General features: G+C 56.5%; 1 protein-coding gene across 8 annotated transcripts; it reads right to left on the reverse strand.

Annotated features, from left to right (window-relative positions):
• Positions 1 to 599: 599 nt before the first annotated feature.
• On the reverse strand, positions 600 to 27,367 carry SLC47A1 (solute carrier family 47 member 1). Of its 8 annotated transcripts, XM_072938498.1 has the most exons (18): positions 27,199 to 27,367; positions 26,798 to 26,912; positions 22,114 to 22,215; positions 20,610 to 20,678; positions 19,761 to 19,909; positions 18,939 to 18,981; positions 17,679 to 17,723; positions 14,197 to 14,294; positions 13,868 to 13,965; positions 13,618 to 13,731; positions 13,469 to 13,536; positions 10,689 to 10,797; positions 10,505 to 10,580; positions 8,236 to 8,305; positions 7,928 to 8,060; positions 2,641 to 2,735; positions 1,821 to 1,899; positions 600 to 1,182 (listed from the first exon to the last, which is right to left on the reverse strand). In XM_072938498.1, the coding sequence occupies exons 3-18, from the start codon at positions 22,198 to 22,200 to the stop codon at positions 956 to 958; spliced, it is 1,560 nt and encodes a 519-aa protein (XP_072794599.1). In that variant the 5' UTR covers positions 22,201 to 22,215; positions 26,798 to 26,912; positions 27,199 to 27,367; the 3' UTR covers positions 600 to 955. The 8 variants fall into 8 exon arrangements, with proteins under 8 accessions (XP_072794599.1, XP_072794592.1, XP_072794593.1 ...); XM_072938491.1 differs by lacking the exon at positions 26,798 to 26,912; XM_072938492.1 differs by lacking the exons at positions 26,798 to 26,912; positions 27,199 to 27,367 and adding an exon at positions 23,125 to 23,605.
• Positions 27,368 to 27,786: the final 419 nt, after the last annotated feature.

Consider the following 27,786-nt stretch of genomic DNA (forward strand, 5'->3'; position numbering starts at 1 on the left):
ACCTCATCTTTCAGGGTGAGGGGAGAGCTCAGTGGTAGAGCACGTGCTTAGCATTCATGAGATCCCAGGTTCTACCCCCAGTGCCTCCATTAAAATAGAAAGGAACCTAATGCCCGCCCCCAAAGCGTCATCTTTTTGAGATGGGCCCACACAAGACCTTCTGGATATCCATGTCTGCCACTAAAAGCTCGGGCCCTTTTAAAAGACAAAGATGAACAGGGCCTGTCCAGGACCTCCTCCCCTCCCCTAGCTCACACTTCATTTTTGCTGCCTTCCAACTTTCTAAACCCTTCTTTCTATCAAAAGAGGAAGGGGTCTGATTTTCTTCCTCCAGTTTGCCTGGATTAGCTCTTCAGACCCTATGTTTCCCTCCCCTCTCCTGGCCTCTGCCAACCCTGTCAATCCAAGCAGATTGTAAAACAAGTCCTTAATAGGAAGGATGCAAATTGATGCCACCTGACTCCTTCCTTTTTCGTAACCTGTCTTCTTTGCTTTGAGTCTCTCAAGCATGTCCGGTGCCCTCAGTACCTGAGATCTAGATCCCAAGGGAATAGGAACAAGTATTGTTTCCTGTTGAATAATCCTCTAAGGCACAAGAGAAGAGATTGTAAAATATATTTTAAATAATTCAGAGAGTGAGAATCCTTAAGCATTCGGTATATGGGTTTGTGTCTACAGAAACATTAAGTGGAAGAAATAGCAGGCATTCGTTGACACAGCCAGTACACAGTGGTCCCCGACTGGAACAGTGGTGGATGGAATCTTCCAGACGTTGTCCTGGACTAGCACGTAGCTTTTACCTTAGTTCCTTTTCATCAGAAAATATATCTTTGAACGCTCCCTTCTTGAAATCCACAGGTGAATAACAGTAACTGAAACCGCCGTCGGGCCTACGAATTATTTGTTCGTAAGCTCAAAAGTTTTCCTTGACCTAACGCGCTCTCTCTCTTGCACATCACTGAATTCGGACACATACCCTCACTAAAATCCCCAGCAGCAAGATGGAAAGGGCCCCCAGGAGCAGGAGCCCGCGCCGCAGCACCAGCTGCTTCCCAGACAATGGGGACGAGGTCCTGGGACGGACCTGGAGGCACTCCGCCAGGGGCACCTGCTGATCCGACTGAGTCTCCTCTTTTATTTCAACATCTCTCATCAAAATGCCTCCATGGTTTTCAGGTCCCCCTGGGGAGAAAGGAACTTCAGCACAAAAGGAGAAACACGTATGCGTGACTGATTGGGAGAATGTTAGTTCAGGAAGCCGTTGCTACGGATAATGAGAGATCTGAGAGTGCTGCCCATGCGCTCCAGGGGCTCTGCCCCCCCACGTCACCGCACAAATGAAGGAGCTTTTAGGTGAAGAGTCTTCGGGGAAATTTCCAGGGGCCAGCACCCAGCAAGTCAGCATTTCAGGAGAATAAGGCTGGTAGAGGAGAAAGGCCGTTCACAGCGCTGAGGAGAGACGCCAGCCTTCGCATCAGCGGGCCTGCTAGGGACCAGGCAGGCTCGTGACCCAGACCCAGGTTTAGTCTCAGGACTGTGGACGATGCTGAGCACAAGGAAAGCAGCCCGTGTGCTTGCATGAGTGCTGCCTTGGCTGCCTGCAGCCTCTAGTCACCTCAGGGAGCAGGTCTGTGTCTGCAGGTGAAGCAAGCAGGCTTCGCCTCTGTTCACCACAAATTGGGTGTTGCTTACCATTTGTTTCTGAAGTGTTACTGCCCTATTTGAGTGGGAGCTCGGCACGGCTAATCTGGCTGAGTCCCACAGACGGTGGCTCTGGGACCACCCAGACAGGCCCAGGAGCAGAAGCAGGAAGGCCATACCTGGGTAAAGTGGATCCTGAGAAAGAGCAGAAGTCCCGTCCTGGGCCATGTTTAGCTTCAAATTGGCATGTACCTGAGCCTGGAAGACAAGAGGAAGCAAATCCACAGGCTGCCCCCAGCTGCTGAGAAAACATGTGGCCTGGCTCCCCAGTTCAGGAAAAACCAAGCCACTTTCTTTCACTGACACGTAACGTGGGAGCTTCTCCAGTTAACATGGAGGGACTCATCTTTCCTAACGGCTGACGCGGGCTCACTTGCTGGGGGTGGGGACCAGGACCCTGCAGAATCCCACCTTCCTCTCCCTTCATCTTTCGTCCATCACCTACCTTCCTGTCCCACACTGACCTGAGAAAGTTTACGGGGGGGGGAGGGCACAGCTCAGGGGTAGAGCACATGCTTAGTGTGCACAAGGTCCCGGGTTCAATCCCCACACCTGTTAAACAAGTGAACCTAATCCATCCCCCCCAAATAAACGTCTAGAGAGGAAAGGCGCCCACTGGTATCTTTGTGAAATGGGGGAACATAAGAGACAGTATCAGGGTGAATGTGGCGCACTCCGCCTTTCTGTCCTGCTCTACATCTCATCCGGAAATGGGCTCTTCTGGCACAGGGTGCCAGAGGAAAAGAAACCCCTGTTTTCCTATTCGACGAATAAACAAAGGGGAACCCAGCCCTTCGCATCTGAATTAAAACAACCATGACCAAAAAAGTTGGATTCACAATAAAGGAGAAAAGAAGCTTCTGAAATAAGGCAGAGAAAGAGGGGGCACAGCTGGGTCTGTGTGTTTTCTAGGAGGGGACGGCCGGGGGCATGCTTTACCCGCTCACACGCGCTTTTCCAATTGAGTTGAGCAATAAAGACTAGGAAACACAGAGCCTGGGAGATGGCACAGACGGTGATCCCAGACCACAGGCCTGGAAGAAGAAATATTTAATAGACGTTAATTCGCTGCAAAACCAGCTGCCCCGGGGAGTCCGTCTCTCACGTCTGCGAGCCTGCTGTCATGGCTGAGCTGCGGCCCACGGTGAGCAGAAACCTCCACCCTGCGTTCTCCTTCGGTTTCCAGAAGGCTCTGGGAGGCCGCCTCCCAGGGGACTACCCCTTTAAAAATGCAGATGTCACCATCCAATGAAAGGACTGGCTCCCGCCCTCAGAGCTTCCTGCAGGATGTGACTTGCTCTGGCCTGGACCTCAGTCGCTCCCGAGGCAGGGCTACCCACGGGGATGACGACACAGGGGAGGCTCCGGGGGATGGGAGCTTGGGGGGAGCCTTGTAGATCTCAAAGTCTCATACAGACGCTACCCCATAAACCCACACAGGGCACAGGTGGAGACCCCAAGGGACAAGGGGTTTTTCTGGTCAAGGGTGACCCAATGGCAGAATCAGAAACTCCAAGGGTAACTGTGAGATACTGAATTAGGAAACGGACCATGGTCAGACCATACACAGAAGAAGGACTCTGACCCACAGTCCAGAGCAGTCTGCCCAGAATGGCCGCCGTTCAAAAGCCCACAAACGGCAACTGCTGCAGAGGGCGTGGAGCGGAGGGAGCCCGCCTGCACTGCTGTGGCGGTGCAGGCTGGTGCAGCCCCCGTGGGAGCAGCACGGAGGCTCTTCGCAAAGCCAAGAACAGGCTTTCCGAGTGATCCAGCAGCCCCGCCCCCGGGCATTTATCTGGAGGAAACTCCAGTTTGAAGGGATACATGCACCCCAGCGTTCACAGCAGCAACACTGACGATAGCCACAACACTGAAGCAACCTCAGTGTCCGCCACCGCCTCGTCCAGGCCCCCAGACTGAACCCCAGAGATGGCCACACCAAGTGAAGGAAGTCAGATAGAGAAAGAAAAATACCATATGATGTCACTTATACGTGGAGTCTAAAACAAATGACACAAAGGAACTTACTGACAAAACAGAAACCGACTCAGATGCATAGAAGAGAAATGCATGGTTACCAGAGGGGAGTGGGGGAGAGAGAAGTCAGGAGTCTGGGATTAGCAGATGCACACTACACTGTGAAAACAGACAAACAAGGACCTACTGTGCAGCACGGGGAACTAGATTCAATGGCTTGCAATAACCTATAATGGGAAAGAATCTGAAAAAGAACGTATGTGTATAACTGAACCACCATGCCGTACACCCGAGACTAACACAACGTTGTAAACCAACTGTGCTTCAATTTAAAAAAAACTGCACAGTCCGTATCACCCACAATCTTCTGGAAAAGTTCACAGGATCACTGTCATCTCTTTAAAATTAGCGAAACTTCCAGAAACACTTGCGCTCCCTTGGCCAGAGGGGCTTCCACTAGTCTTCAGAGTCGAATGGTCTGGTCCGTGGGGCACACGCCGGTTGTCCCCTGTGACTTAGCAGCTGGAAGGCCTTGCTTCTAGGGATTCAGCCCCAGGACTAGACTCTGCCTGCCCCACACAGACGGGGTGCGGTATTGCAGGGGTTCCACCACCAGCAGGTTATGGCCGCCTCCCCACACCTTCCTAAACAAGCCTCTTCCTGATCTGCAACCAAGAGGTGTCACCTTTGGGAAGGGACATCCGAGAGAAACGGATGAAGATGACTAGCCAGTCTCCAAGTGGTGAGTCTCTGGTTTTCCTAGAGCAGGTCGACCTCCAGAGGGGAGACAGAGAGACAGATACACCGACGGACAGCGGCCAGACCGCATATACAAGCAGAACCCCGACCCACAACCTGCAGCCCCCTGCCCAGGAGACCGAGCCCCTCACTTATAACAGCCAGCCCAGGAAGCCAGCCACTCGTCTCTACGGGCAACCCAGGAAACTAACAGTAACTTTTGCAGCGGTCGGCCCCACGTGGCCAGGCTTTGACCAGTAACTGACAGCTTCCCTAACTGTCGTCCCTGCTTCCAACTCCGGACCAGCCAGAGCGAGGCAGACAGGCCCCAGACCAATCACACAGGACCCCCAGTTCCGGTCAGCCGGCCACCAGCCTCCCCCACGACAGCCCTGAGCCCCTCCTTCTCCCACCGCAAGTCCATCCCGCCGCTCCACCTCCCTCTGGGCCCCTGCGGGAGGCACGAGCCGTGGCAAGAGCCGTCGCTTGTCCCATCTGGCTGGGCTTTGTTCATGTCCACAGATGTGGGCGAGGCCACAGGGCTGGGTTTGCAGGCTGAGGGGCTGGATTCGCTGCAGATTTTACAGCTCTGCCCCTTGGTATCACATTTTCCAGGCGTGATCAGCCTGATTCTCTGCAGTCAAGTTGGTGACAACCTGCCCTTCCTGTAAGGGGCCTCCTCTTCCAGACCCACGTTCCCACGCCACGGGATCTGGAAGCCCACCCCGACCGCCTGAAACCGAACGTAACCGGCTGTCCTCAGCGGTAATTTGAAAGTTACGGGTGAGATTTCCAGGGACTTCACTACACTACTGAAAAGATTTCTGTTTGACTCACCTAGGAGTGCTAACGGGGTGATTATCACAGCAGCCGGGCAGGACCCAGGGGCCTGTGTGTCTGAAAAGCCTGCAGCCCCAGGACCGCCATTAAAATCAGTCAGTAAACCTAATTACCTTTCCCCCAAAAGTAAAATAAAAATAAAAGTTGGGCAAAAAGAAAATTTTTAAAGACTTTCAAAAGGCAATTGAAAAGAGAATAAAAAAGAATAAAATAATGCCATTTGCAGCAACATGGATGGACCTGGAGATCGTCATTCTAAGTGAAGTAAGCCAGAAAGAGAAGGAAAAATACCATATTCACTTATATGTGGAATCTAAAAATAAAAACAAACAAACAAAACGTATCTACAGAGCAGAAAGAGACTCACAGACGTAGAGAACAAACTTATGGTTACCAGCGGGTAAAGGGGGTGGGAAGGGGTAAATTGGGAATTTGAAACTTGCACTTCCGGGGGAGTGATGGAAATGTTAGCCGTCGTGATAAAGTCGTAGTTTCACGGGCGTACACATCTATCAAAATTCATCAATTGTACATCTGAAATATGTGTAGTTTACTGTACAGGACTCATACCACAATAAAAGGGTTAAAAAAATCTAAGAAAGAAAGAAAGAAAGGAAGAAAAGAGAGAAAGAAAGAAAGAAAGGAAGAAAAGAGAGAAAGAAAGAAAGGAAGAAAGAAAGAAAGAAAGAAAGAAAGAAAGAAAGAAAGAAAGAAAGGAAGAAAAGAGAGAAAGAAAGAAAGAAAGAAAGAAAGAAAGAAAAAAAGAAAGAAAGAAAGAAAGAAAGAAAGAAAGAAAGAAAGAAAGAAAGAAAGAAAGAAAGAAAAGAAAGAAAGAAAGAAAAAGAAAGAAAGAAAGAAGAAGGAAGGAAGGAAGGAAGGAAGGAAGGAAGGAAGAAAGAAAAATAGAAGAGACCACAGTGGGTTTGAAGCCTGGGTTTCTTGAGTAATATTTAAAAAAAAAAAAAAGAAGCAGGAAAGAAGAGCCTCTCGGGGACCTGCGATGGCCGTCATGATCCGCTGGAGCCGCCCAGGAGCCCCGCGGCCTCCTGGCACCTTGAGTGAGTGCACTGCACGTGCTGCCAGAGGGCGCACACGCTCAGGGCCAGCCAGTGCAGGCAGTGGCGGCCGCCTTCTCCCGGGCGCTCACCCTCCACAGTCTGCCGCATTCTTCTGATACCTAAGTCGACACATTACGTTACTATTTCAGGTACGTTCGGTATTTGTATTACTGGGAAACGGCCTCCACAGTAAGTCTAGCGAACGTCTGTCACCTCACACAGTTACAGGTTTTTTTCTTACGATGAGAACTTTTAATTTCTACTCTCATAGCGACTTTCAGATGCACAATACAGAACTGTGGGACGTTTTTCTTTGTTTGGGTTTTTCTCCTTCTGTTTTTAATGGAGGGCCTGGGGACCGAGCCCGGAACCAGGCACTCTAAGCACAGGCTCTCCCGCTGAGCTGGGCCCCCCGTCCCCACAGCAAGCAGACAGCACAGCTCTGTTACTCCGGTCCCGGTGCTGCACGTCGCTTCTCCAGGGCTTGTTTATTTCATCCCTGGAAGTTTGTGCCCCAACTTTTCTTTGCAGTGACTCTTAGCTCCCTCCACTTTGCACACAGTAGATACATTTTTGTTACATGACCGAGTGGGCCTAGCATAGCCCTTGGGACAGAGATGGACCTGTATTTTTATATATAAGTGGCTTCCTCTCCTGTTTCCCTTAGCTATGCCCCTGGCAAATCCAGAACAGGAATAAAGCCAGAAACTCAGCTAAATAATTTTCTGCACCAGTGAACTTTGCGTTGGCAGCTCCATTCTTTGAATATCTCCCATATTTTTCATTAAAATATTATTGAACTTGAGGAAAAGGTACAACGTAACGAGACACTTGGAACTGGAAGTTCAGTCCGGGTATCAGATGGCGTCTCATCGCCTCTGAGCTCGCCAAGTCCCGATGGAGAAAGACAAACCCTGTCCCTGCTTCACCCAAAGACAACATGCACAAGGCTTAAGACAAGCACAAATTAACCACCGCTGTGCTCCGAGTTATTGTCTTAGGAGTCGACGCTGGGCGGGCACTTGTTTCCCTTCTCTTTCAAAGATTCGTGCTGGTGATTTCAGATTCTGAGAATTAGGTTCTTCCCTCCAAATGCAGGAAGGTGATGAACTGCCCCCCCAACCCTGCCTTCCTTCCGTGCTGCTCACACGCATCCCACCCCCACAGGAGGTGGAGGCTGCAGAACAGTGACCAAGGTCACCCCCTCCGCAGGCGCCCTCCCTGGACCCTGCGGGCTGCCCAGGCAACGACGGGGGTGGGGAGCTCACCCAAGGGCAGGACTGGGGCCACAAGGTGCATTTCCGAAGGCTCCCTCAGCAGCCCTGCTGGCACCAACGTGGAGGACGTGAGAACTTGAGCCAGTGGGGAGATGAGGAGAATGCACCTTGCTCTGATCAAGTCCCCTCCGTGGAAATGCACCCCTGCCCCGCCCCACCGCTCGGCACATAGGGGCCCCATCTGCAGCCTTGGGCCCCTGCGGCCTCTGCCCCGCACAGAAGGGACGTGGAAGCCTCCAGAATCCCAGGGACACGGCTCAGAGACAGTCCACGTGCCCTGACAGCCCTTCCCAATCCAGGAGAGCTCGGCTCTGCATGCCCACCGGTCCGGCTTACCCATCACTCCGAGGCCGGCGGCAAACATCAGTGAAATCCCGATGGGGAGGCCGACCACGTAGTATCCGACGGCGTTGACGACGGCGCCCACCTTCTGGTTCCCGCTGCCCCGCAAGACGCCGCCGCACGTGCACTGCGGGCGGGGCAGGCGGTGAGGACGTGGCCGGGCCCCCGGACGTTCACCCTGGTCTGGCGGGTGGGCGTGGGGGGACGGCCCCCCTCCCGGCCCCCTCCCCAGGGAACTACCTGCGTCAGGAGAAGCACACGGATCTCAAAAGCCTGCAAAGAAACTACGGCCCAGTACTCACGGCCAGACCTTCGAAGAGATGGGAGACGGCATAAATGGGAACCACCTGCGCCACCAGAGCAACGATTTCTCTGTTGGGAGACAAGGCAGACGGTGACCAGGAGACAGACGGGGCGGAGGGCTGGGGTGCTCCCCGTGATGGCGATGCTCGGAGGGGGTCCCCGCTTCTCAGGCATCTGGCCAACAGCCTCTGTGGGGACAAGCCTGCTGTTTCTCAGCCCACAGAGGAAGCCAACAGTCCACTGTGTCTCACAAGTTTGAGGAAATATTCCCTAATAATCCGTAACTGAGAAGAACCTGAATATATATATATGCATATGCACGTATATGTGTAACGGCATCACGATGCTGTGCACCAGAAACTGTCACAACACTGTATGCTGTTGAATTCTAAGATTTCACTTTGGATTTTATAATCGATGTTAATCAGGTTGGTCTGTGGCTTTTCTTTTTTTTTAATTAAAAAAATATTTGGGGGGAGATAATTTGGTTTTCATTTATTTGTTTATTTTTAATGGAGGTGCTGGGGACTGAACTAGGACCTCATGGCTGCTAGGCACACACTCTGCTCCCGAGTTACGCCCTCCCCCGCTTTCTCTTGTTACGTGCAAACTTCGTCAGATTTTGGTACCAATATCATACTTGCTTCAGAAACAGAATGAGGAAGTTTTTTCCCTCCTCTGTGCCCTGCAACAGTTAAAGCAGCATTGGCGTTACCCACGTTTCGAAGGTTTTATAAAACCCTGCTTTGGATGTATGACTGAAACATGATGGCATACACCAGAAACTGACACAACACTGTACAGTGACAGTGCTTCAAAAAAAAACAAAACCAAAAAAACAAAAAACACTCTCCTTTGGAACCCTCTGGAGTTGGTGCTTTTTGAAATTTAAAATTTTTTTCTTATATGTGTAACTGAATCACCTTGCTGTACACCTGAAACTAACATTGTAAATCAACTACACTTCAATAAAAAAAAAATTTGTAATTTTTTTCTTATTTCTTCCAAGGAAATCAGTCTATTTAGACCACTTAATGTTTTCTAGCATAAGTTTTGATATGTTATTTTCCTAAAAAATTATTCATTCCTTCCAGATTTTTAAATTTACTTGCAAAAGTTGTACAAACTACAGGGAACTATATTCAATATCTTATAATAACCTTTAATGAAAAAGAATATGAAAATCGATGTATGTATGTATGTGTGTGTGTGTGGCCAGAAATTGACACATCATAACTGACTATACTTCAATTGTTTAAGAAGTTGTGAAAACTAGTTTCTTACGTTTTACAAAAATTATGGCTTTTCCGTAATTTCCCCTTTTCTGGCTCTAAAAACAGATGCTCTCCTTTTTCCCCCTTTGAACGGGTCAGGCATCGTGTCATTGTTGGCATCTGTCCTCAGTCCTGCCGGTTCCAGCCTGAGCCTGGCCAGTTCCCAAATCATCTGAGTTTGTGACCGTTCTATGTCTCCTAATTTTATCAAAGATACAGTTTGTGGGCCTTTTGTTGTTCATTCTTCTTCCTGCTTTGTACACTCTCCAGAAGTGGACAGATACAGGAATCAGACTCCTACCACGTTCCCACTGAAACCATCAGTGCAGGACGCACTTCTGATAAACCGATTCCCTTTGAAGAAGAAAATGATCTCTGGTTGCCTCCCACTCGCTCTGCACTGAAGGACATTTAAACACCTTTTTTTCCCCAAAGCAAAATGGCAGCAGCTGAAAGATGACAGAAGACAGATGCCTTAAGAACAGGTGGTGAAAGATGGTTCTGTCCACGCCACCTGCTTTTTGAATCCATGAAGAAAAAGGCAACTGTGCATTCTGTCATTGCTGCTGAATGAGCCCAGAGTGAGGGCACCCACCCCACAAGACGTCTGCCCCCCAGGATGGCCCGGCCTCACTGGCAAAAGTGGCCACACCAACCAAACGGAGTCCACAAGGCCCGGAGTGGACTCACCCGGGCAAGCAGGCTTCCTCTAAAGACGTAGGCGGTGGTACCAAACAGGAGCCTCCCTCCTTAAAACACGAGCGCCCGACCACTAGAAGCATACGTGGCCACCAACACACACCCGGGGGCTTATAGGTTATAAATTAGCCCTGAATCTCATCACTTCTTCCCAGGTAGTAACTGTGAGCGTCTGATCTTACCAGTGACCCGGGCACCATCCAAGAGGCAACAGCCCAGGAGCCCTGGGGTGAGGGCAGCCCCCCTGACATTTCTCTGCCACAGAGTCCCATCCCAGGAAAATCTCAGCGCTCACCGGTCTGCGGTGAAGATGTAACCCACGAGCTCCTTACAGCTTAACAGCAGGATGCAGAGGCCCACGGCAAAGGCTTCTGGAGGTGAAACGGCAGAAGAAGCAGCACGGTGAGAAGGGGGTCTGCAGGGAGGGCGCCTGGGGCTCGGGGCTCGGGCTGAGGGAGCATTGCTGAGTGTCTGGACACCTGTGACCAGCAGGGAGACAGCAGAGGACTTCTTGGCCTGCTCGATGTCCCCGGCCCCCAGGGCGTTCCCCACGCGGACACTGGCGGCCACGCTGAAGCCCGTTGGTATCTGAAACAAAGGGGGAACCCTGACAGGAGAACTGGGAGGGAGGGCCCGGCCTCCCCGTCTGCGGTCCTGAGCCTCAAGCATCCCCTCGCCGGGAACAGGGACCTGGGAGGTGGTGCCTCACACTTACGGGGTAAAACCTGGTCCTAAAAGTTCTGAGAAGCCTCATCTGCTAAGACAGGGGGCCTGGAAACCCGGGCTGTGACCCGCCTCACACATTGGGCTTCCAGCTGGCGAAGGGAGGCCCCACTCGGCCATGTCCCTGGGTGTGGGGCATGGAGTCCAGGAGCTCACCCTAGGTCTGCTCTGAAAGTCCCGCAGGGCTCAAGTTTAGGAGACAGAGTCCTAAAACAGTGGCCTCTGTTTTCACCAAAAGATGTGGGATAAAAGGAACTTAAAGAAACAGGAAGACACGCACCAAGCTGCCAGTGGTGATGCCCTGAGTGAGGAGGAGGTGGTGCTGACAGGGACTCAGGGAAGCAGCCCTGCAGGTAGGAAGGGGAACTCTGAAGCCAGGAGGCCTGGATTCAAACCCTGGCTCAGCCTTCTGTCAGCTGTGCAACCCCATGCACGTCACTGATCCTCCCCAGACCTCAGCTGCTCCACCTATAAAAGGGACCTCGTGCAAGAGCCTCCCTTCCAGGTTGCCGTGGGGATTTAGTAAGCCCATGCTGACCCCTTAGAAGAGTGCCTCACATGGAGCACCTGCTCCATAGAGATCAGCCATAATAATACAGAAGATGTGGGAATCTATGTGGTGGAATACTACTCAGCCAGGAAAAAGAATGCAATAGTGCCATTTGCAACAGCACGGATGGACCTGGAGACCATCATACTAAGTGAAGTAAGCCAGAAAGAGAAAGACAAATATCATATAGTATCACTTATATGTCGTATCTTAAAAAGTGATACAAATGAACTTATTTACAAAAAAGAAACAGACTCACAGACATAGAAAACAAACTTATGTTACCAGAGGGGAAAGAGGTGGGAGAGGGATAAATTAGGAGTTTAGGATTAGCAGATACACATGACCATTTATAAAATAAACAACAAGGCCCTACTGTGTAGCACAGGGAACTATATTTGATTTCTTATAATAACATACAATGGAAAAGAATCTGAAAAAGAATACAGATGTGTGTATAACTGAACCACGTGGATGTACACCTGGAACTGACACAACCTTGTAAATCAACTGTGCTTCAGTAAAGTATAAAGGACATTAAAGAGGCCAGACACCCTCATTCCAGGGGGAGAACAGTTATAAAGGACGCTACTTGAACAATGGGTGGTATCTGAAAACGGACCTCAGAGAGCAGGACAGAGCCAAGACATGGGGCAAGACGTAAACCTTTGGTGAGCCCAAGTGAAGGGGATCAAGCCTTCTTTTGCTTAGAGAGAAACATAAATGTAAATTCTTGTAAACCTGTCAGACGGTATACGACACTATGTGCAGAAGACCTAAAACTGTCCTTAAATTCCACTTTTAGGCCCTTATCTTAAAGAAATGACCAGGCAAGTACGCAAAGCTATTTTCCCTAAGGTCACTGAAGTGTTGTTAATAATATCAAGACACTGGAAATAAATATTCAGCAGCAGGAGACTGGCTTAAAAACTTACACGACATGCAATGAAACACTGTGTACCACGTGATTTGGATACAGTTACTGAACTTACTGAAATACAAACGATTCATAAAATGTGAGGAGTGTCACAGTGATAAACCGAGTTAAAAGATTCTGCCGAGAATAGAAAAAAGCAAAACGTAGAGCGTAGGTCCACAGGAGAATGATTCCTAAGGAAAACAGGAACTGCATCGTGTCTGTGCTTTTTAAAACCGAACCAACGTCAAGGGGGGTCTAAGTGTTAGAAGTACAGACACGCATCACGGCGCACGTCCGGGCCCAGGCCTCCCTGCACTTCCACCCCCTTTCTGCGTCCCCGCCCCACCCAGCTGTAACTCCAGAGTGGCACTTGTGGAGGAGAAGGCCCTTCAGGATGTCCAGGTAAGGTTTTCAGTAAAATACAGTCAAAGGAAAGTCTCTAACGACCAGGGATCTCCTCCGGGGCGTCCTGACGTCCTCCTTTCTGGGGCTGAATACCCCGCTGTGTGCGCAGCCCACGTCTGGGGTCCGTCCCCCCCCCGCCGTGGACGCGTGGGACGCTCCTGCCTTTCTACCATCGTGAACGGTGCTGCTGCGAACTTCGGAGCAAGCATCTGCTCGAGACCCCACTTTCACTTCTTGGGGGTCGCACCCAGGAGTGGTCCCCCGGGTTGTCAGAGACAGCAGCCCCAGGTGAGGACGGAGCTCGGCCCCTCCCGCCCCCACCCAGCGCCATCCCCTTTACGCCCCACCTGTCCCCATGGCGTTTGTTGTGGCACCTGGAAAAGAGTCTGCGTGTCTGGTGAGGGGCCATCAGGTCACATCCTTCAGATCTGAACTGTGTTAGGGTTCAGGGGACCAGCAGTGTCCATGTCCTTTGGAGCGCCCCCCCAGGGCCCCCCAGCTCACAGGGAGGCCCCATCGTGGCTGAAGACCCTCCCAGGCCCGGGGATGGCCTGCACTTTCATCAGTCACTGCACGAGTCATCAGTGCTGTGAACACCTACGCTGACTCTCAGGGCTGCTCACGGGGAACAGCCAGCAGCTCAGATGCTCGCAGATGCTCACCATGTACACAATGACAGCCAGCTCATACACGATGGACTGGGCCCCCAGCTCCACCATGCCAAGGATGCCTGCAGGAGAGAGACCGCTGACGCCCTGCTCTCCGACGGGCCCCGCCAGCCCCAAGCCGCCCAGGCTGTCCCCACACTGACCGCTCAGAAAGCTGCCGACCTCATAGGCCCACCACTCGATGCACAGCATGAGCATGCTGGGGACGGCCAGCGAGAAGAAGGCGCCCCAGTCCTGCAGGCACTCCAGGGACCAGCCTACAGGCGGGACGCAGACACGCTGCCAACACGCCCAGCCATCGGGCTGCGGCTCGAGCAGAGGCGAGGCCCCGTCCAGGCTGGGAGACAGACGGCAGCCCTCGCCTCCCCAGGAACCACGGACGGAAGCCCTCACCTCCCCAGGTGTCCTGATGCAGTTTCTTCAGGAGGATGTAGAGGAAGAGGAGCAGGGCCAGGGTGAACTGGGAAATCATATTTGCCAGCGCTGAACCCCTGGGGAGAAAAGGACCATTCCAGTGGAGGGGGGGACCTGTCCTCTGCCCCTCCCGCCCCCCACCTGCCGCGACAGCAGCAAGCCCTGAGCTCGGCCTCCTCCGGAGCAGGGGCGCCCCTCACCCCACTGCCTGGTCCAGAGGAGACTGCGTGGGCACCCTGCCCTTCCCCCCGCCCTGGGAGAGCCACACCAGCCGTCCCCGCTCCTGTCCCAAGACACGGTGGACTCACATCACCCCCAGATGCAGCTGATAGAGAAACAGGTAGTTGGCGAGAGCATTGACCAGGTTGGCGGCAACTCCAGTCACGATCTGGGGCAGCACGATTCCCTGACACGGGAGAGGCCACGCTGAAGACGCTGCCAGGGCAGGACTGCTGATTTTCGCCCAGACACAGCCCGCAGCGGCCGGCGTGGCAGCATCACAGGCACCCCCACCTCCCCTCCCCGCCCTCCCCTCCTCCTCCATCCGAGCCGTGAAGGATGTGGTTCTGGCCACGGAAACACAGCGGGAGCGGGGGAAGAGGGGTCGCTTGTGCACCAGAGGGCGAGGACCAGCAAGGATGGAACGGTGTGGACAAGCCGCCTCCCGCCCTGGATGGTGGGACCGAGACTGAAGGTCGGGAATTGACCCAAGAGGATCCCAGGGCCCTGGAGTAGGGGAGGGTCTCCGGCTCCGCTCCCAGGGCCAGGCCCCCGGGCATCCCAGACTAAGACCTAAGGCCTGAGAGTCAAACGACGTCGGACTAGGGGGTGAAAACCTGTCCCGCAGGGCATTGGCATAGAAAACAGACCGGGACAGAGCCCGCTGTGACGCTCACAGGAGACGCTACTTCCCCCCACGGGGAGGTGTCACCCCGCAGCAGCATCACCTCACTGCCTCCCTCCAGCTCATGAGCGCCATGGCCTAGCCCCACCTGACAGCCTGTAGGCCAGTGCTGGGACGCCCCCAGACAGCTCACTGGATGGGGACACAGCCACACAGGAGACAGGCTGCCTGAAGACCCCCGGATCCCACGGCCCCCACCAGAGGGCCAGGACCCAGCCCCGACCAACCAGCGGTCAGGCACCGCCCTGCCCCTCCCCACAAGCCGGCTCTGGCCTCTGGACCAGCCTCGCCCACCAGGGGGCAGACACCGGATGCACAAAAGTCACAATCCCATTGCCTGCAGACCCAGCCCGTCCACAGCAGGCCAGCCCTGCCCTGGGGCCAGCTGGGTCCCTGTCCTGCCCAGTGGGCAACACAAGCTTTGGGACACCCCAGACCCTGGACCCAACTGTGTCAAGGCGCCAGCCATCACGCCCAACAGCAACCCAGCACCAGCTCTGGGACCCTGCTCTGCCTGCCCACAGTCCAGCACAAACCCGAGGACCTGGCTTCACCCACCAGTGAGCCAGCACCAGCCCTGGGACCCCTGGGGTTCTGCAGTCACCCACCTCAGGACCCGGTCCCAACCACCAGGGGCCAGCAGGCTCTGCACGAGGCAGGGCCTGGCAGCCAACCAGATCTGGGGGCCAGCCAAGCCCACCAGACCACCCACAAAGCCCCCCACAACAGAAGGAGCCCCACAGCCCTTAGGGGAACCCCGGGGCATACAGCCTGGCTGACAAGAGGGATTCACTTCGGGGACACACAGGACGTCTCCTACAGAGGGCCACTTCTCCAAGGATGGGAAACATCGCCAACCTGTCAGACGCCGGGAAAACTGGCCAGCTCCGTGTCAGAGAACGGAATTGGAGCACTTTCTCACACCACGTACGGATGGGAGACCTAAATCTAAGACTGCAAACCGCAGAACTCCTAGAGGAAAGCCGGCAGAACACTCTCTGACATAAACCGTAGCAGTTATTTTTTTCCATCTCTCTCTTAAAGCAACGGAAATAAAAGCAAAATTTTTTCATGGGACCCACTTAGACTTAAAAGCTTCTGCACAGCGAAGGAAACCATCGGCAAAACAAAAAGACAACTACTAAATGGGAGAAAGGACTTCTTAATGATGCGACCAGCAAGGAGTTAACATCCAAACCATATAAACAGCTCATACAACTCAACAGCGAAAACAAACCACCCGATTAAAACATGTGCAGAAGACCTGAGCAAACATTTTTCCAAAGCAGACATGCAGACGGCCAACAGACCCAGGGCGCGGCGGGCAGCACAGCTGAACGCCTGAGGAACGCGGACCGGGGCCGCGGCGCGGCGCCACCCGCACCCGTCAGGACGGCCATCCTCGACAGACCACGAGGGGCAGGCGCCGGGGGGCGTGGAGAGAAGGGAGCCCCGCGCACCGTTGGTAGGAACGTACACTAGTTCAGCCGCGGTGGAAAACGGTATGAAGATTCCTTAAAAAACTGAAACTAGAGCTACCGTATGAGCAGCAGCCCCCTCCTGCGCACAGGTCTCCTGCGCACAGGTCTCCTGCGCACAGGTCTCCTGCGCACGGGTCTCCTGCGCACGGGTCTGAGGGGAAGGAAGGCGCTAACTCGAAAAGACGCGCTGCTCGCCGCAGCCGAGACGTGCGGGCCACCCAGGCGCCCGCCCGCAGGCAAACGGATGCAGACGACGGGGTGCGTGCACGCGGGCGACAGGGATGACGCGAGGCCGTCTGCAACAATGCGGATGGGCCTGGAGGGTTTTATGTGAAGTGAAGAAGGTCAGACGGAGAAAGACAGAGGCTGTATGATATCACTTCTATATGGAATATAAAAAAACACCACAAACTAGTGAATAAAACAGAAGAAGCAGACTCAGACACAGAGCAAACTGGAGCCACGGGTGGGGGGCGGCATGCCCCACCTGGTCAGCCCGGGCCCCCCCATGACCGGGCTCCTGCTGCCCCCCGGGGCTAGACGCCACCCCCTTCCCGCCTCGGGGACCCTGCGCGTCCTCCACACCCAGGTCCCTCCTCCCGACCCCTCTCAGCTCAGGGCTTCCGCTTCGAGGTCTTGGCTTCTGCCTTGAAGTCTCAGAGGGAGGGGCCTTCACACCAACGCCGTCACTCGATGCCACTGGAACCCGGGCAGGAGCCCCCACGTCTGCGGGGAGACTGACCGCCAGGGCGAGGGCGGAGTTCCCCCGCTTCCCCGTCGTTTCAAGTGTACAGCTCTGATACGAGTAGACTTTCGAAACAGTGCGGCTCTGTTACTAGGATGGTATCTTATTTTTAAGAACATTAAATAGGCAGGAAGCTTCCGTCCTTGTCGGCGCCCTCCCTGCCCCCATCACACGGGCCCGGGACAGCCTGCAGTGTGGCCGGGACTCCACCTGGATCCACGGGACGCAAGGCGGTCCCCCACCTGCCAGCGCCATGAGTCCGTACCTACTGACCCCGGGCCCTGGCCGTGGCTGTCGGTCACCTGCGTGGAGTCCCGACTGACCGAGCTACCGTCACAAGGGGCTTCCCCACAGGGGAAAGGGGGGCCTTGCAGACAGACCTGAGCCGAGAGGTCGGCCCCCCGGAGCTGGGTGGCGGTAACGCTGAGAACACCAGCCCTCTCCCGCCAAGGATGACGCTTCCCGGCGGGAAGCAGATAAACAGGTTCCAGAGCCGGTGACAAGGTGTCCCAGCAGCACAGGCCCTGCGCGCAACGCAGGGAGACACACCTCCGCGGCCCCCGTCCGCGAGCGCCCTGGCCCCCGCTGCGTTCAGGGTCCCAGCCCCAAAGGGCGGGCGCTCCCTCAGCCCCACCGAAGGGAAGGAAGAGCCTGCGTTACCTGGTTGAGCAGATACTTCACTTGCAACGTGTAAAGGAAGGTCGCCTGCGGGAGACGGAGAGAGAGCGGTCTGCACCCTGGCCTGGCCGCGGGGTGGGCAGCTGGGGGCCCCGCCTGACTGCCCTCTGCTCCCCAGGAGCTGCGGGGCTGGGGGGGCTGTCTCGGGAGGGGCGGGCGGGGGCGGGAGTTCCAAACGTCTGTCTTATGGATGCACACGATCCAAGCCACCCTGGGGCTGGGGGGGCAGCCGCTGCACAAACTCTGGGGGTGCCCCCTTTACAAACTAGGCGTAAGTCCTGTCTAGTGGGATAATTAAATGTTAGATTCAAAAGGATACAAGAAAGACTACGGCACCTGTCTAGAGGGCAGAAGTCCACGTTTTAATTTTAATTTTTATTTATTTATTTTAACGAAGGTGCAGGACCTCAGGCGTGCTAAGCTCGCGCTTCACCTCTGGGCTGTGCCCTCCCCCCAGGTGACTACTTTGAAGGGCTGAGCTGCATGCACCCCAAACGCCTACACTGAAGCCCTGTGGCCCAGAGTGCCTGTATGTGGAGACAAAGTCTTTAAGGAGGCGACTGATTTATAACGAGGCCACTGGCGTGGGCCCTAACGCACCGGGGCTGGTGTCCTTCTAGGGAGATAAGAGACACCAGGGCTGCAGGGGACCCGGCAGTGACCATGGGACGCGGCAGCGTCTGCAAGCCAAGGAGACCGGCCTCAGAGGAAGCCAACTCTTGACACTTGATCTCAGGCTGGCCAACTCCCAGGACCGTGAGAAAGCAGACTTGGGCTGTGTGAGCCCCCGTCTGAGCTGCTCGGTGACGGCAGCCCCGCAGACTGAAAGGGCTACCCCGTCTGACTGAATGAAGCTCGCTTCACGTGTTGACCGACCAGGCACGGCCGTGCCAAACACGCACACTCACGCGGGTTCCGAGCGATCACGCTCAGTAAGGAAGGGTCTCAAGGTTCAGAGTGAGGACCTTGGGGGCTCCCAGATGAGAAGAATTTACCCCCTCCAGTGGGTGAGCCCGAGGTCCCTCCTGCCATAGGAGCTGGGGACGGCGACCTCCGGGGTCCCCTCGATCCTGGTGTTTCTCCAGGGGCAAACGTGTGGGCACAATTAAAACCGAGCTTCCTCGAAGGAGCTGAGACCACGTGGAGGAATCAGCCCCAAACCGGTTCCCCGAGCTCAGGGGTCACAGCTGCCTTCCACCCGGGAACCCCAGCGAGGGAACCTCTTACACCCTGGAAACTTACAGGAAGAGCTGGAATGAAGATCGTGACGTAGGTCTGGGTAAGCCTATGCAATGGGAAGAAAACAAGTGACAGGGGTCTCCGTTTCAGGGCACGGCAGGCAGGAAACCCCAAAACTGCCTGTCACCCTCGGCTCTTCCCACATCTACAGGCCTAACTGCTGGAGCAGGCGTGTGGACGGACCCAGAGCTTGTCACCCTGTAACCCAAACGACCTCTCTTGGCCCCTCCAAGTCTTAGGAGCCAGGACCGGGGGTGGCCACGTAATCCTCGCCATGGGGGTCGTCCTGTGCATCGTAAGATGCTCTGAAGCATCTCTGGCTTCTACCAGCAGCAACGCCCCAGTACCAGTCCTGCCATCCAGACGTGTCTCCTGATACTCCAAACGCCCCCTGGATTCAGAGCCACTGGTCCAACACAAGGACCTAAAACCAGTGTGTCTCCAATCTGGGGGCACATCTAGAACCATCTAGGGGAGCTCTGAAAGACATGGACGCCCAGGGAGCAACCTAGATTCATTAAACCAGAATGGGGGGGGGTGCGTGGAGACCAGGCATGGGGGTGGACCTTAAAGGCACTCAGGCAATTTTAAGATCAACCAGGGCCAAGATTCACAAAACCGGGTACAAACAAACCTACCATTGGCTGCGGAGGATGTTTGCAAATCTTACTGCACCCAAATGACTCACCCTCCAAGTCACCCGGATGTGCGTGGCTCCCAGGCTCCAAGTGTGGAAAGTCAGCAGGAGGCTCAACCCCCTCCCTTGACCCTGGCCTTGGTGCTGGGATGGGCCCGGTCCCGCCAGGCGCGGCCCCTCCCACTCACCTGGACACGGCCGGGTCCTGCCTGAAGAGCAGCAGGATGTGCTGGGTGTTGAGGAAGAGCGCCCAGCAGGGGAGGCAGCAGAGCAGCAGCACCAGGACGCCCCTCTGCACGATGACCCCCACGTGCTTCTTGTTGGGGCTGCCGAACGTCTGCGTACACACGGCCACACAGACCCATCAGCAGGGAAACGGCACCCCCGCCGCCCCTCATTTTTAACATCACTGATGCCAGACTGAAGATCAATCTGGATTTCACGGTCCTGGTGGGTCCCAGATACCAGTACTTCGTAAAAGCTCCCCATATCCGTGTGATCTGAATGGACAGTCAGGGTTGCATCACCTGGAAACCTACCCACCGCTGCCCCAGATCTCTGGAAGCAGAACTCTGTGGGAGGGCCGGTGGGGGGCTGGAGCCAGCTCCCCTGGCTTCCAAAACCCACTGGGCACATCTCTCCCCAGCTCTGTGTTCAGTGACATCTTAGGCAGCTTGAAATTAGCCAGAGGCAGTGACTGCGCCCCTGGCATCGGCAAGCACTTCCTCTCCTCATCCCGGTTACTCAGTGCTCACCGGCTGGTGGCCGCTGGGGCCCTGGGGTGACTGCCACACACTCACGTCTGAGGGCCGCTGGGCCACACCGAACTCAAGGATGCGGGCAGTGATAAGAGAGACTCACAAAACATCCCGTTTGTCAAAATGCAGCGTGAGGCAGCGGTGCAGCTAAAGGTCACTTCCCCGGGCCTGAGAGACTGGAGGCCACACTTCAAAGGGAACAGGCAGGGTTGCCCTGGGGCACCCCTCCCTCCCCCTGCGTGGGGGTCCTGCAGGCCCAGACCTGGGGCTTCCACTCACCTGGGAGATGAGTGTGTCACAAGCGGAAGACAAGCCAAATCCCACGGAAACACCAGTGACGTTGATTACCTGGAAATAAACACGGGGGGCGGGGCCAGACACTCAGGAAGGCAGGTTCTCTGTCTGCCCCATGGCGGCCACTTTGCGATCTGCCTGGAGCCCGGGCACCGAAGGCTGGGCCAGCGGGGGGAGGAGGGCAGTCTAGGCGGCATCACACAGCCTTCTTCTTTCTCACATCTTAGTATTTTGCTCCCCAGGTTCAGGGGAACGCGAATCCTTCTTAAGGGGACAGGGGTGTGGCACAGAGCAGTCTGGGGTAAGTTCACTGGCTGGAGAGCAAGCCTGGCCCGTGAGATGCCCTGAAGGGCTCTGGGAGCGCAGAAGCAAATCTCTGAGATGCCGGGGCCCCCGGGCAGCACCCTCAAACCAGGGGGTGTCCACACCGGACATCTGATGCTCCGCCTGCCTGGAACCTGCTTCCTCCACCTGAGTCTGTGGGGAGGTGCCCACGGACAGCGGCCCAAACCGGCCCAGCCCAGAAGCACCAGCTTTCCTATACGTCCTTGGCCAAAGAGGATCGGCAAGGGGCTTGCTGAGTTCCCCCAAATTTCAAAACATCAGAAACCGAACAGGATCGTTAAACCTGGGTTGTCCATACTGCCCCCAGAAAGCAAAACAAGCCGTGAAAACGCGGGGACACGTGCAGGGCAGTCTTGCGGGTGTCAGAGGTGGCAAGCCCGCGGGTCCCCGGGGTGAGGTGGATGTGTGCCACGCAGGGGCCCGGGAGGCTGAGGACAGGGACACAGCTGCACACAGCCATCGAGTCCACCTCCCCAGAAACACCTAGCTGGCCGCCCAACAAGCCGGCAGGGCCCTCTGGCCACACAGTTCACCCCAGCTGAGGTCAGCGACAGCTCTCCGGTTGTGGGGCTCACATCTGGGGTACAGAGAGGATTGGGAGGTCCTCCTGACTTTAGGTTTGGACACTGGGGCCCCCGTTTCATCCCCCAGTAGCATCTCGGTACAGCAGACAGGTCGGGGGGTGGGTGTGGGGATCAGAGCTTCACCTGAAGTCAGCATCCAGCCCCCTTCTTACGAGCCCAGAGCTCCACGGGTTACAAATGAGCGGATGTGGCAGACAAAAGAACGGCCCCCCCGAGACGTCCCATCAGGGCCCAGCTCCTGGGAACACCTGAGGCTACCTGGCAAAGGAGAGGTAGCAGCCCTGCCCACTCCTTGATTTTATTATTTTCTTTTATTTTTTAAACAGAGGTCCCGGGGATGGAACCCAGGACCTCGTGCACGCTAAGCATGCGCTGTACCCCTGAGCCAAATCCACCCCCACAACATCTTGATTTGAGCCCAATGAAACCCCTTTCAGATTTCTGACCCCAGCACTGCAAGATAAGACACTTGTCTTGTTTTCATGCCAAACTGTGGTCGTCCGTGAGGGCAGCAAGACGGACGGCTTTCAAAACTCCGAGCTGGGAAGCCCCATACATACGGCGATCGCCAGTGTGACAGCGTCCAGCTCCAGCTTCCCCAGGTGCCCACAGAACACGGAGCTCACGAAACTGATGAGAAACACCATCAGCTGCGCCACGAACTGGGAAGAGACAGAAAACAAGAAGCTGCAGGCAGGGCGGGCCTTCCGGGGTGCCCCCCACCCTCCCCGAATCGGCTCCAATCACAGCTAAAGAAACCTGGCTTTACTGAGCCTCTGCCAGCCTTCACAGGCAAACGAGCAACTTCTGGGGGGTTTCTTGAGAAACAGCATAGCAGTCACTTGCCGCCACTGTCAGAACCCCGTGTCGAGAGCTTCCTAGCTTTGTAAACTTATTTTTCACTCTAGGTGCTCAGGCCATAGACCACATGCACATTTCCTCTGAAATTTCCCGAGGCTGCCTCCTGGGGTAACCCCCTCGTCATCTCAGAGTCCTAGTGACGGCCGGAGGGAACACAGCCTTCAACAGCCAGCAAGAAGGTCCCGAGGGAGGAGCACGCAGGCAGGAACGCGGTCACCCACCCGGAAGGCCAGCGTGATCCGGGATGTCGGCGTGCGGCGTTTCCAGCCTGTCGAGCCCTCCGATTCCTGAATTCTACGAAGCCTCAGCGAGGAGGGCAAATGCAGCTTTTGGAACACTGAGCTATTCATTCTTTCTCACAATTCCAGGAACTTTTAGCTTCACCTTGGACACTTAACTTTACTTCCTTCGGTTAATTTAAGACCACCTCCTGTGACCCGCCAGACCCGGGGAGTCCAGGACATCCTAGGAAGGCCTCTCTCTCCCGGGAAGCCCGTGCGGTCCACGACGAGGACTCATCCGCATCCTCGGGAGACAGGGCCAGTGCCCAAGGACGTCTGGCTGCCCCCACGTGCCCCTTTCAAAGCTGCCAGCCTGGGGCTCGGAGGAGCCTGTGTGGGTCCAGCCAGCACTGCTGCCTCCCAGCCCTTCAAGGGAACAGACTCCGGGTCCTGAGCTCAGACGAGGCTCCCAGTGACTCTCATCCTCACCCGCGCGGGCCAGCGCTGCAGCCACCCCAAAATCGCCATGTGGGGGCCAGATTGGGCCCTGCCTGTAACAGTTCAGATGCCTGCCCGCTCTCCCCTCCGGCTCTGGGGAGAGACAGCTGCAACCCTGCCAGTGGGCCCAGATCTTCAGACGTGTGTGCGTGTGTGTGCATGAACGTGCGAGCAGGGGCGGGGCATCAATTTCCACATCAGCGTCCAACCCACGGGACGCCGGTCCTCTCACGACCGCAGACGCCAAGGGCGGCTTTCGTCTCCAACAGGGCCTTCTGCTGTTCAGCCAAAGGGACGCGTTTAGGCCAGGTTCCAAAGGTAAGCCCACACGAGACAGAAGACAGGGGACAATGAAAAGCGGGGGGCGGGGTGGGGCAGGGTGCAAATAAAAAATATCAGAATGAAAAACTCAGTTCTGTAGAACCTAAAGCTAGAGCCAGTGCCCCCCACCCCCACAGGGGCCTGACCTGGGAAAGGCCCCCACTCAGGCCCTGTCATCACCCTACAGACATTCCGTGGTTCCATCCAGTGGACTTGGCATCTTTGTGAAGTTACATCCCTTTAAAGGTCACAGGGCCCTTTTTTGGGTAAACTCAACAGCACCTTCACATCTTTTCAGGATGTTTTTAAGCCTTTATGTGCATAAACTATTGAAAACGACCGTCATGCATCTGTCTTCCCCTTTTCCGTGGAATACTGTATTTCTAGAACACGGGACCCTGTCCCCCACAGGCCACATGTGAGCTGTTTGTCGTGGCTTCACCCAGAAGTATGCTCCATCTCCTCAGTGGTCAGGCCCTTGGGCCACTTCCCAGGTTTTGTTGTTACAAACCCTACTGCGCGGAATATCTTTTTTCCTTAAGTGAGGATGGGCATTTTCTTAGGGCGAGTGCCCAGGGCGAGGATGGGAACAGTTCAGTCTCTTGGACCCGAGGCCAGGACGTCTATCTGACTTAAGCTAATCCATGTGAGATGCGCAACCATTCTTGCCTGGAGCTGCGGCAGCCCTGGCCGGGTCATGGTAGGAACATGGCCCTCAAGTGGCCGGACACAGCGGTCCGTCCTGAACCCTGAACCCGGCTCCAGACTGCGGGTGCTGACCACGCCCTTGTTCCCAGATCCTGGCTTCAGGCCCTCCGGGGGAGCTCTGGGCAGCAGCTTGCAGTCCTGTATGAAGCATCCCTTGGGGTGTTGAGAATGCCCGGCCCCACCTCAACAGACAGACTTGGGACGTCCATGGGGCTGAGGGATCTGTGGGACAACATACTCCCCGACACATGCCATCGAGATGAGGCGGTCAAGGACCAGACCCTCCAGGACCGCCCCGGCACGGAGCACACTACTGCACCTGGAGAATTGGACCGTCGGACGCAGGTCTGCCCCTCAGACGTCTCCAGGACTGCGGTCTGGGGCTCAGACAGTCGAGCGGGCAAGAGAAAGGACCAGACTGACCTTGTACCTGCCTCTCCTTGTCACAGAGCCCCTGCTCACTTTCTGGCCAGGCAGCAATGAACAAGACTCTCATCACCCGGCAGCTTTGGAAGGGTGCGCTCCAGGGCCAGACGCCGGAGGGGCAGCGGGGACGAAGGCACCCGGTGTGTGTACCAGCGCAGTTCCACAGGGGCCACGTCTTCACCCCCGTCCCAGGGGTGCCGGAAAGCTCACCACTGGCAGGGGAGGCCGGCACTGGAGGGAGCCGGCCAGGCATCGGGTGCCCGGGAGCAGGCTCAGGCAAGCAGACTGGACAGCCAGCCCCGGGGACGCAGCTGGTTGGCAGGTGCAGCAAGGACCCGGTCACCTGACTCGCAAATGCTCACCTCCCATCAGCATCTTCGGAGCACAGAGTGCACACCCAGCACAGGGGTACGGAAGTGGGATGAACTCCATCCCTCCAGGCTTGCCCCAGGGGACCCACAGCACCGCAGGGAAGGATGGGCCACACGCAAAGGCACAGCTAATCATATGGGATGGGTGCCATGAGGGAAACAGGAGCTGTGACAGCCCAGCCTCGGAGTCACCGAAGGCTCTGGGAGAAATGAAACTCAGCTGGGACCTGAATGGTGAACAGGCAGGCATGGGACTGGGGAGAGGGGGTGACAAGCTCCAATGTGCATCTGAAGAGCAGTTTGATGGTGCCACGTGGGGCGTTTTGGCAGTCTGAGCTGAAAAGAGGAGAGACCGTTTGGGGGCTGGGAGCGGTCGTGGGGGGCAGGTAAAGACACCGCAGGGAGACAGTCCGGCCCCGGGGAGGATGTGGAGGAGAGCAGGAGGGGCCTGGACCACTCCCACCCAGGTTTCCTCTGCCCACCAGCCTGTCACAGAACACTCGGCCCTCACACCCATGACCCCCTGAAACGTCTCCCGGATGGACGGTCTTCTCCAGTCACCACCTTCAGCCTAGATTCTCTCTGCCTCTAGCAACATGCCTCTGCTGAATCTTACACAATGTCACTAAGTTCTCCCTGCTAAGGCTTTCCCCACTGCCTAGGGGATAAAAGTCAGACCACAGCCCACGTGTTCTGTGTCCTGACTGCAGTCAGCCGGTCTCTCCCGACGCCCTTGCCACCGGGGCGCCTTCACTGGTCCTTCTGCCCTGCAGCCCTAGAAGTCCTCGGAGCTCCCTCCCGGGTGTTCCTTTCCCCACACAGATGGAAACAGGCGCCCTGAGTCTGGGCCCAGGCTCTCCATCCCTCTCACGCCTTCGGCCACGCTGCACACAGCCTGGCCCTGCAATAAACCTTTCTCTGCTCCGAACTCTGACATTACATTTGTTGACATCGCAGAGAATCTCCTCCTTCGGTTCGTCTTGGTTTGCCATCTTTTCTGCAAGGACTGTATGTCACATTTGTAATTAACACCGTCATATGCGTGTATACACGTGTGTCTGTACGTAGAGAGTGTGGCAGCCAGCACATCAGCCTAGTGGTCATCCCTGGAGACCGAAAGGTCCCCTACCTCAAGGGGATCAGGTCACAGCAAGAGCCAGAAGAGACAGGCACCTGCCCTGGGACGAGCTGGGTCCCAGAAAGCTACCACGTTGACTGACTGACTTCGGGTAGCATTAGGGCACGGACAGCCTTACGGGGGCCTTACTCACAGCAGCTCTGCGGGAGCATGGGGCTCAAAGCGGGCATTATCGTCCTCATGGGCAAGTAAGCAGAGGCTGGGGTTAGGTCACCAGACCACTCAAGTTCACAGAGCTGTCTCCTAACCCACCTTCTGAGATCTGAGCAGGAAACTGGGCCTCACCTAGTGAGGCTCCAAACCAGGTGTTCCTTCCCGCCGCACAAACTCCTTCCCGCCATCTGGATCTTCATGTCACGGCTTGGTCCCTGGCATTACTTAAGTGTTCTGGCAGGTACACCACGGCGGGTATCACATGATCCCACCAACAGCCAGGCCACACCCACCCACCTTCACCTCTGCAGGTGCGGAAAGGCTCTTTCTCACCTTAAAACCGCACTGGGCTCTTCTCCACCTAAAGGGCTCTCCCACGCTGCTCTGCTGGCTTGAAAACCACCCCAACCAGCGGGAGGACAGGGTTATATAATATGTGGTTCTTGTGGTTTTTTAAAACCCGCGTTACTTATGAACAGGCAATGCAGAAAGGGCCCTGTACGAATGATAAGAAAAACCCTCAACCCGAAAGACAACCCCACGTTACTTTGGAACACAGTGACTGGGGGGAGGGGAGCGCGCGACAGACAGGACGCCTCTGGCTTCCTCGCGCAGGGGTGGACTCGAGGTAACTCCGAAGACATCGTTCCGAAGATGGAAATCTGAGAGAGACAGTTCCCCGTCGTCCTCCCGGCCTCGAGACGCCCCAGAGCCCCGAGCGCCCCAACGCTGCTAGCCTTCAGAGTGCTCCAGCGCGGGAACCCTCGCCCAGACAGGCGTCGCGCAGGGAGCCCGCAGGCGGGCGGGTGCGGCGCCCTGGGCTGCGCCAGAGCGCAGCCCCGGGCGCACGCGGAGACCCGCCCGGCTCCGGGCCCCGGGCCCCCCGCCCCGCCCCCCGGACACACGGCACCGGCCTCGGGCCGAGGCGCCCCCCGCGCACCCACTCACCGCGGGGCCCGCCAGCAGGAGCAGCGCCCGCAGCTCCCGTCGGAGGTCGGCCAGCGGCGGGCAGCGCGGCGCGCGGCGGAGCCGCCGGCCTCTCGGCCCGGGCGCGGGCTCCTCGGCCGCCTCCATGTGCCGGGCGCCGGGCGGCGGGGCGCGCGCAGGAGGCCGCGGGGAGGCGGGGCCGGCCGCGCTCGGGTCCCCGCCCCGGGCCGCCCAGCGCCCGCCCCGCGCCGGCCCGCGGCCTCGGGCGCGCCCCCTGCGGCGCGGCCCCGCGGGGAGGCCCGCGGGCCCCGGCCTCCGACGACTGGGCTGGGCAACGCTCCGGGGAGAGGCGGGGAGCGGAGGGCGCTGCGGGCGCCGCGCCCCTGCGCCGGGGTCCGGGGTCTGCAGCCCCGGCGCGCACCCCGCCCCCTGCCCCCACAGGCGGCCCCACCTGAGGGCTGAGCTCCCCGGGACAGGGCAGCGAGGCCCCGCTTCCCAGCGACGGCCCGTTCGCCGGGCCCGCACGTTCATCCATCGGCCCGATGGGGGCCCACGCCGGGGGCGGCGGCAGCGGGGCTGCGGGGGCACCGCCGCGCCCCTCCGCGCGCG

Source organism: Vicugna pacos, chromosome 16, assembly GCF_048564905.1.
Source record: "Vicugna pacos chromosome 16, VicPac4, whole genome shotgun sequence".
In the NCBI taxonomy this organism is placed as follows: Eukaryota; Metazoa; Chordata; class Mammalia; order Artiodactyla; family Camelidae; genus Vicugna; species Vicugna pacos.

Coding starts and splice junctions, on each gene's coding strand:
- SLC47A1 (XM_072938491.1), bottom strand. CDS start 27,324: ATGGAGGCGGCCGAGGAGCCCGCGCCCGGGCCGAGAGGCCGGCGGCTC. Junction 18,982..19,760: donor CAGGACCCGGCCGTGTCCAG/GTGAGTGGGAGG, acceptor CCCATTGCATAG/GCTTACCCAGACCTACGTCA. Junction 17,724..18,938: donor TCTTCATTCCAGCTCTTCCT/GTAAGTTTCCAG, acceptor CGTCTCCCGCAG/GCGACCTTCCTTTACACGTT.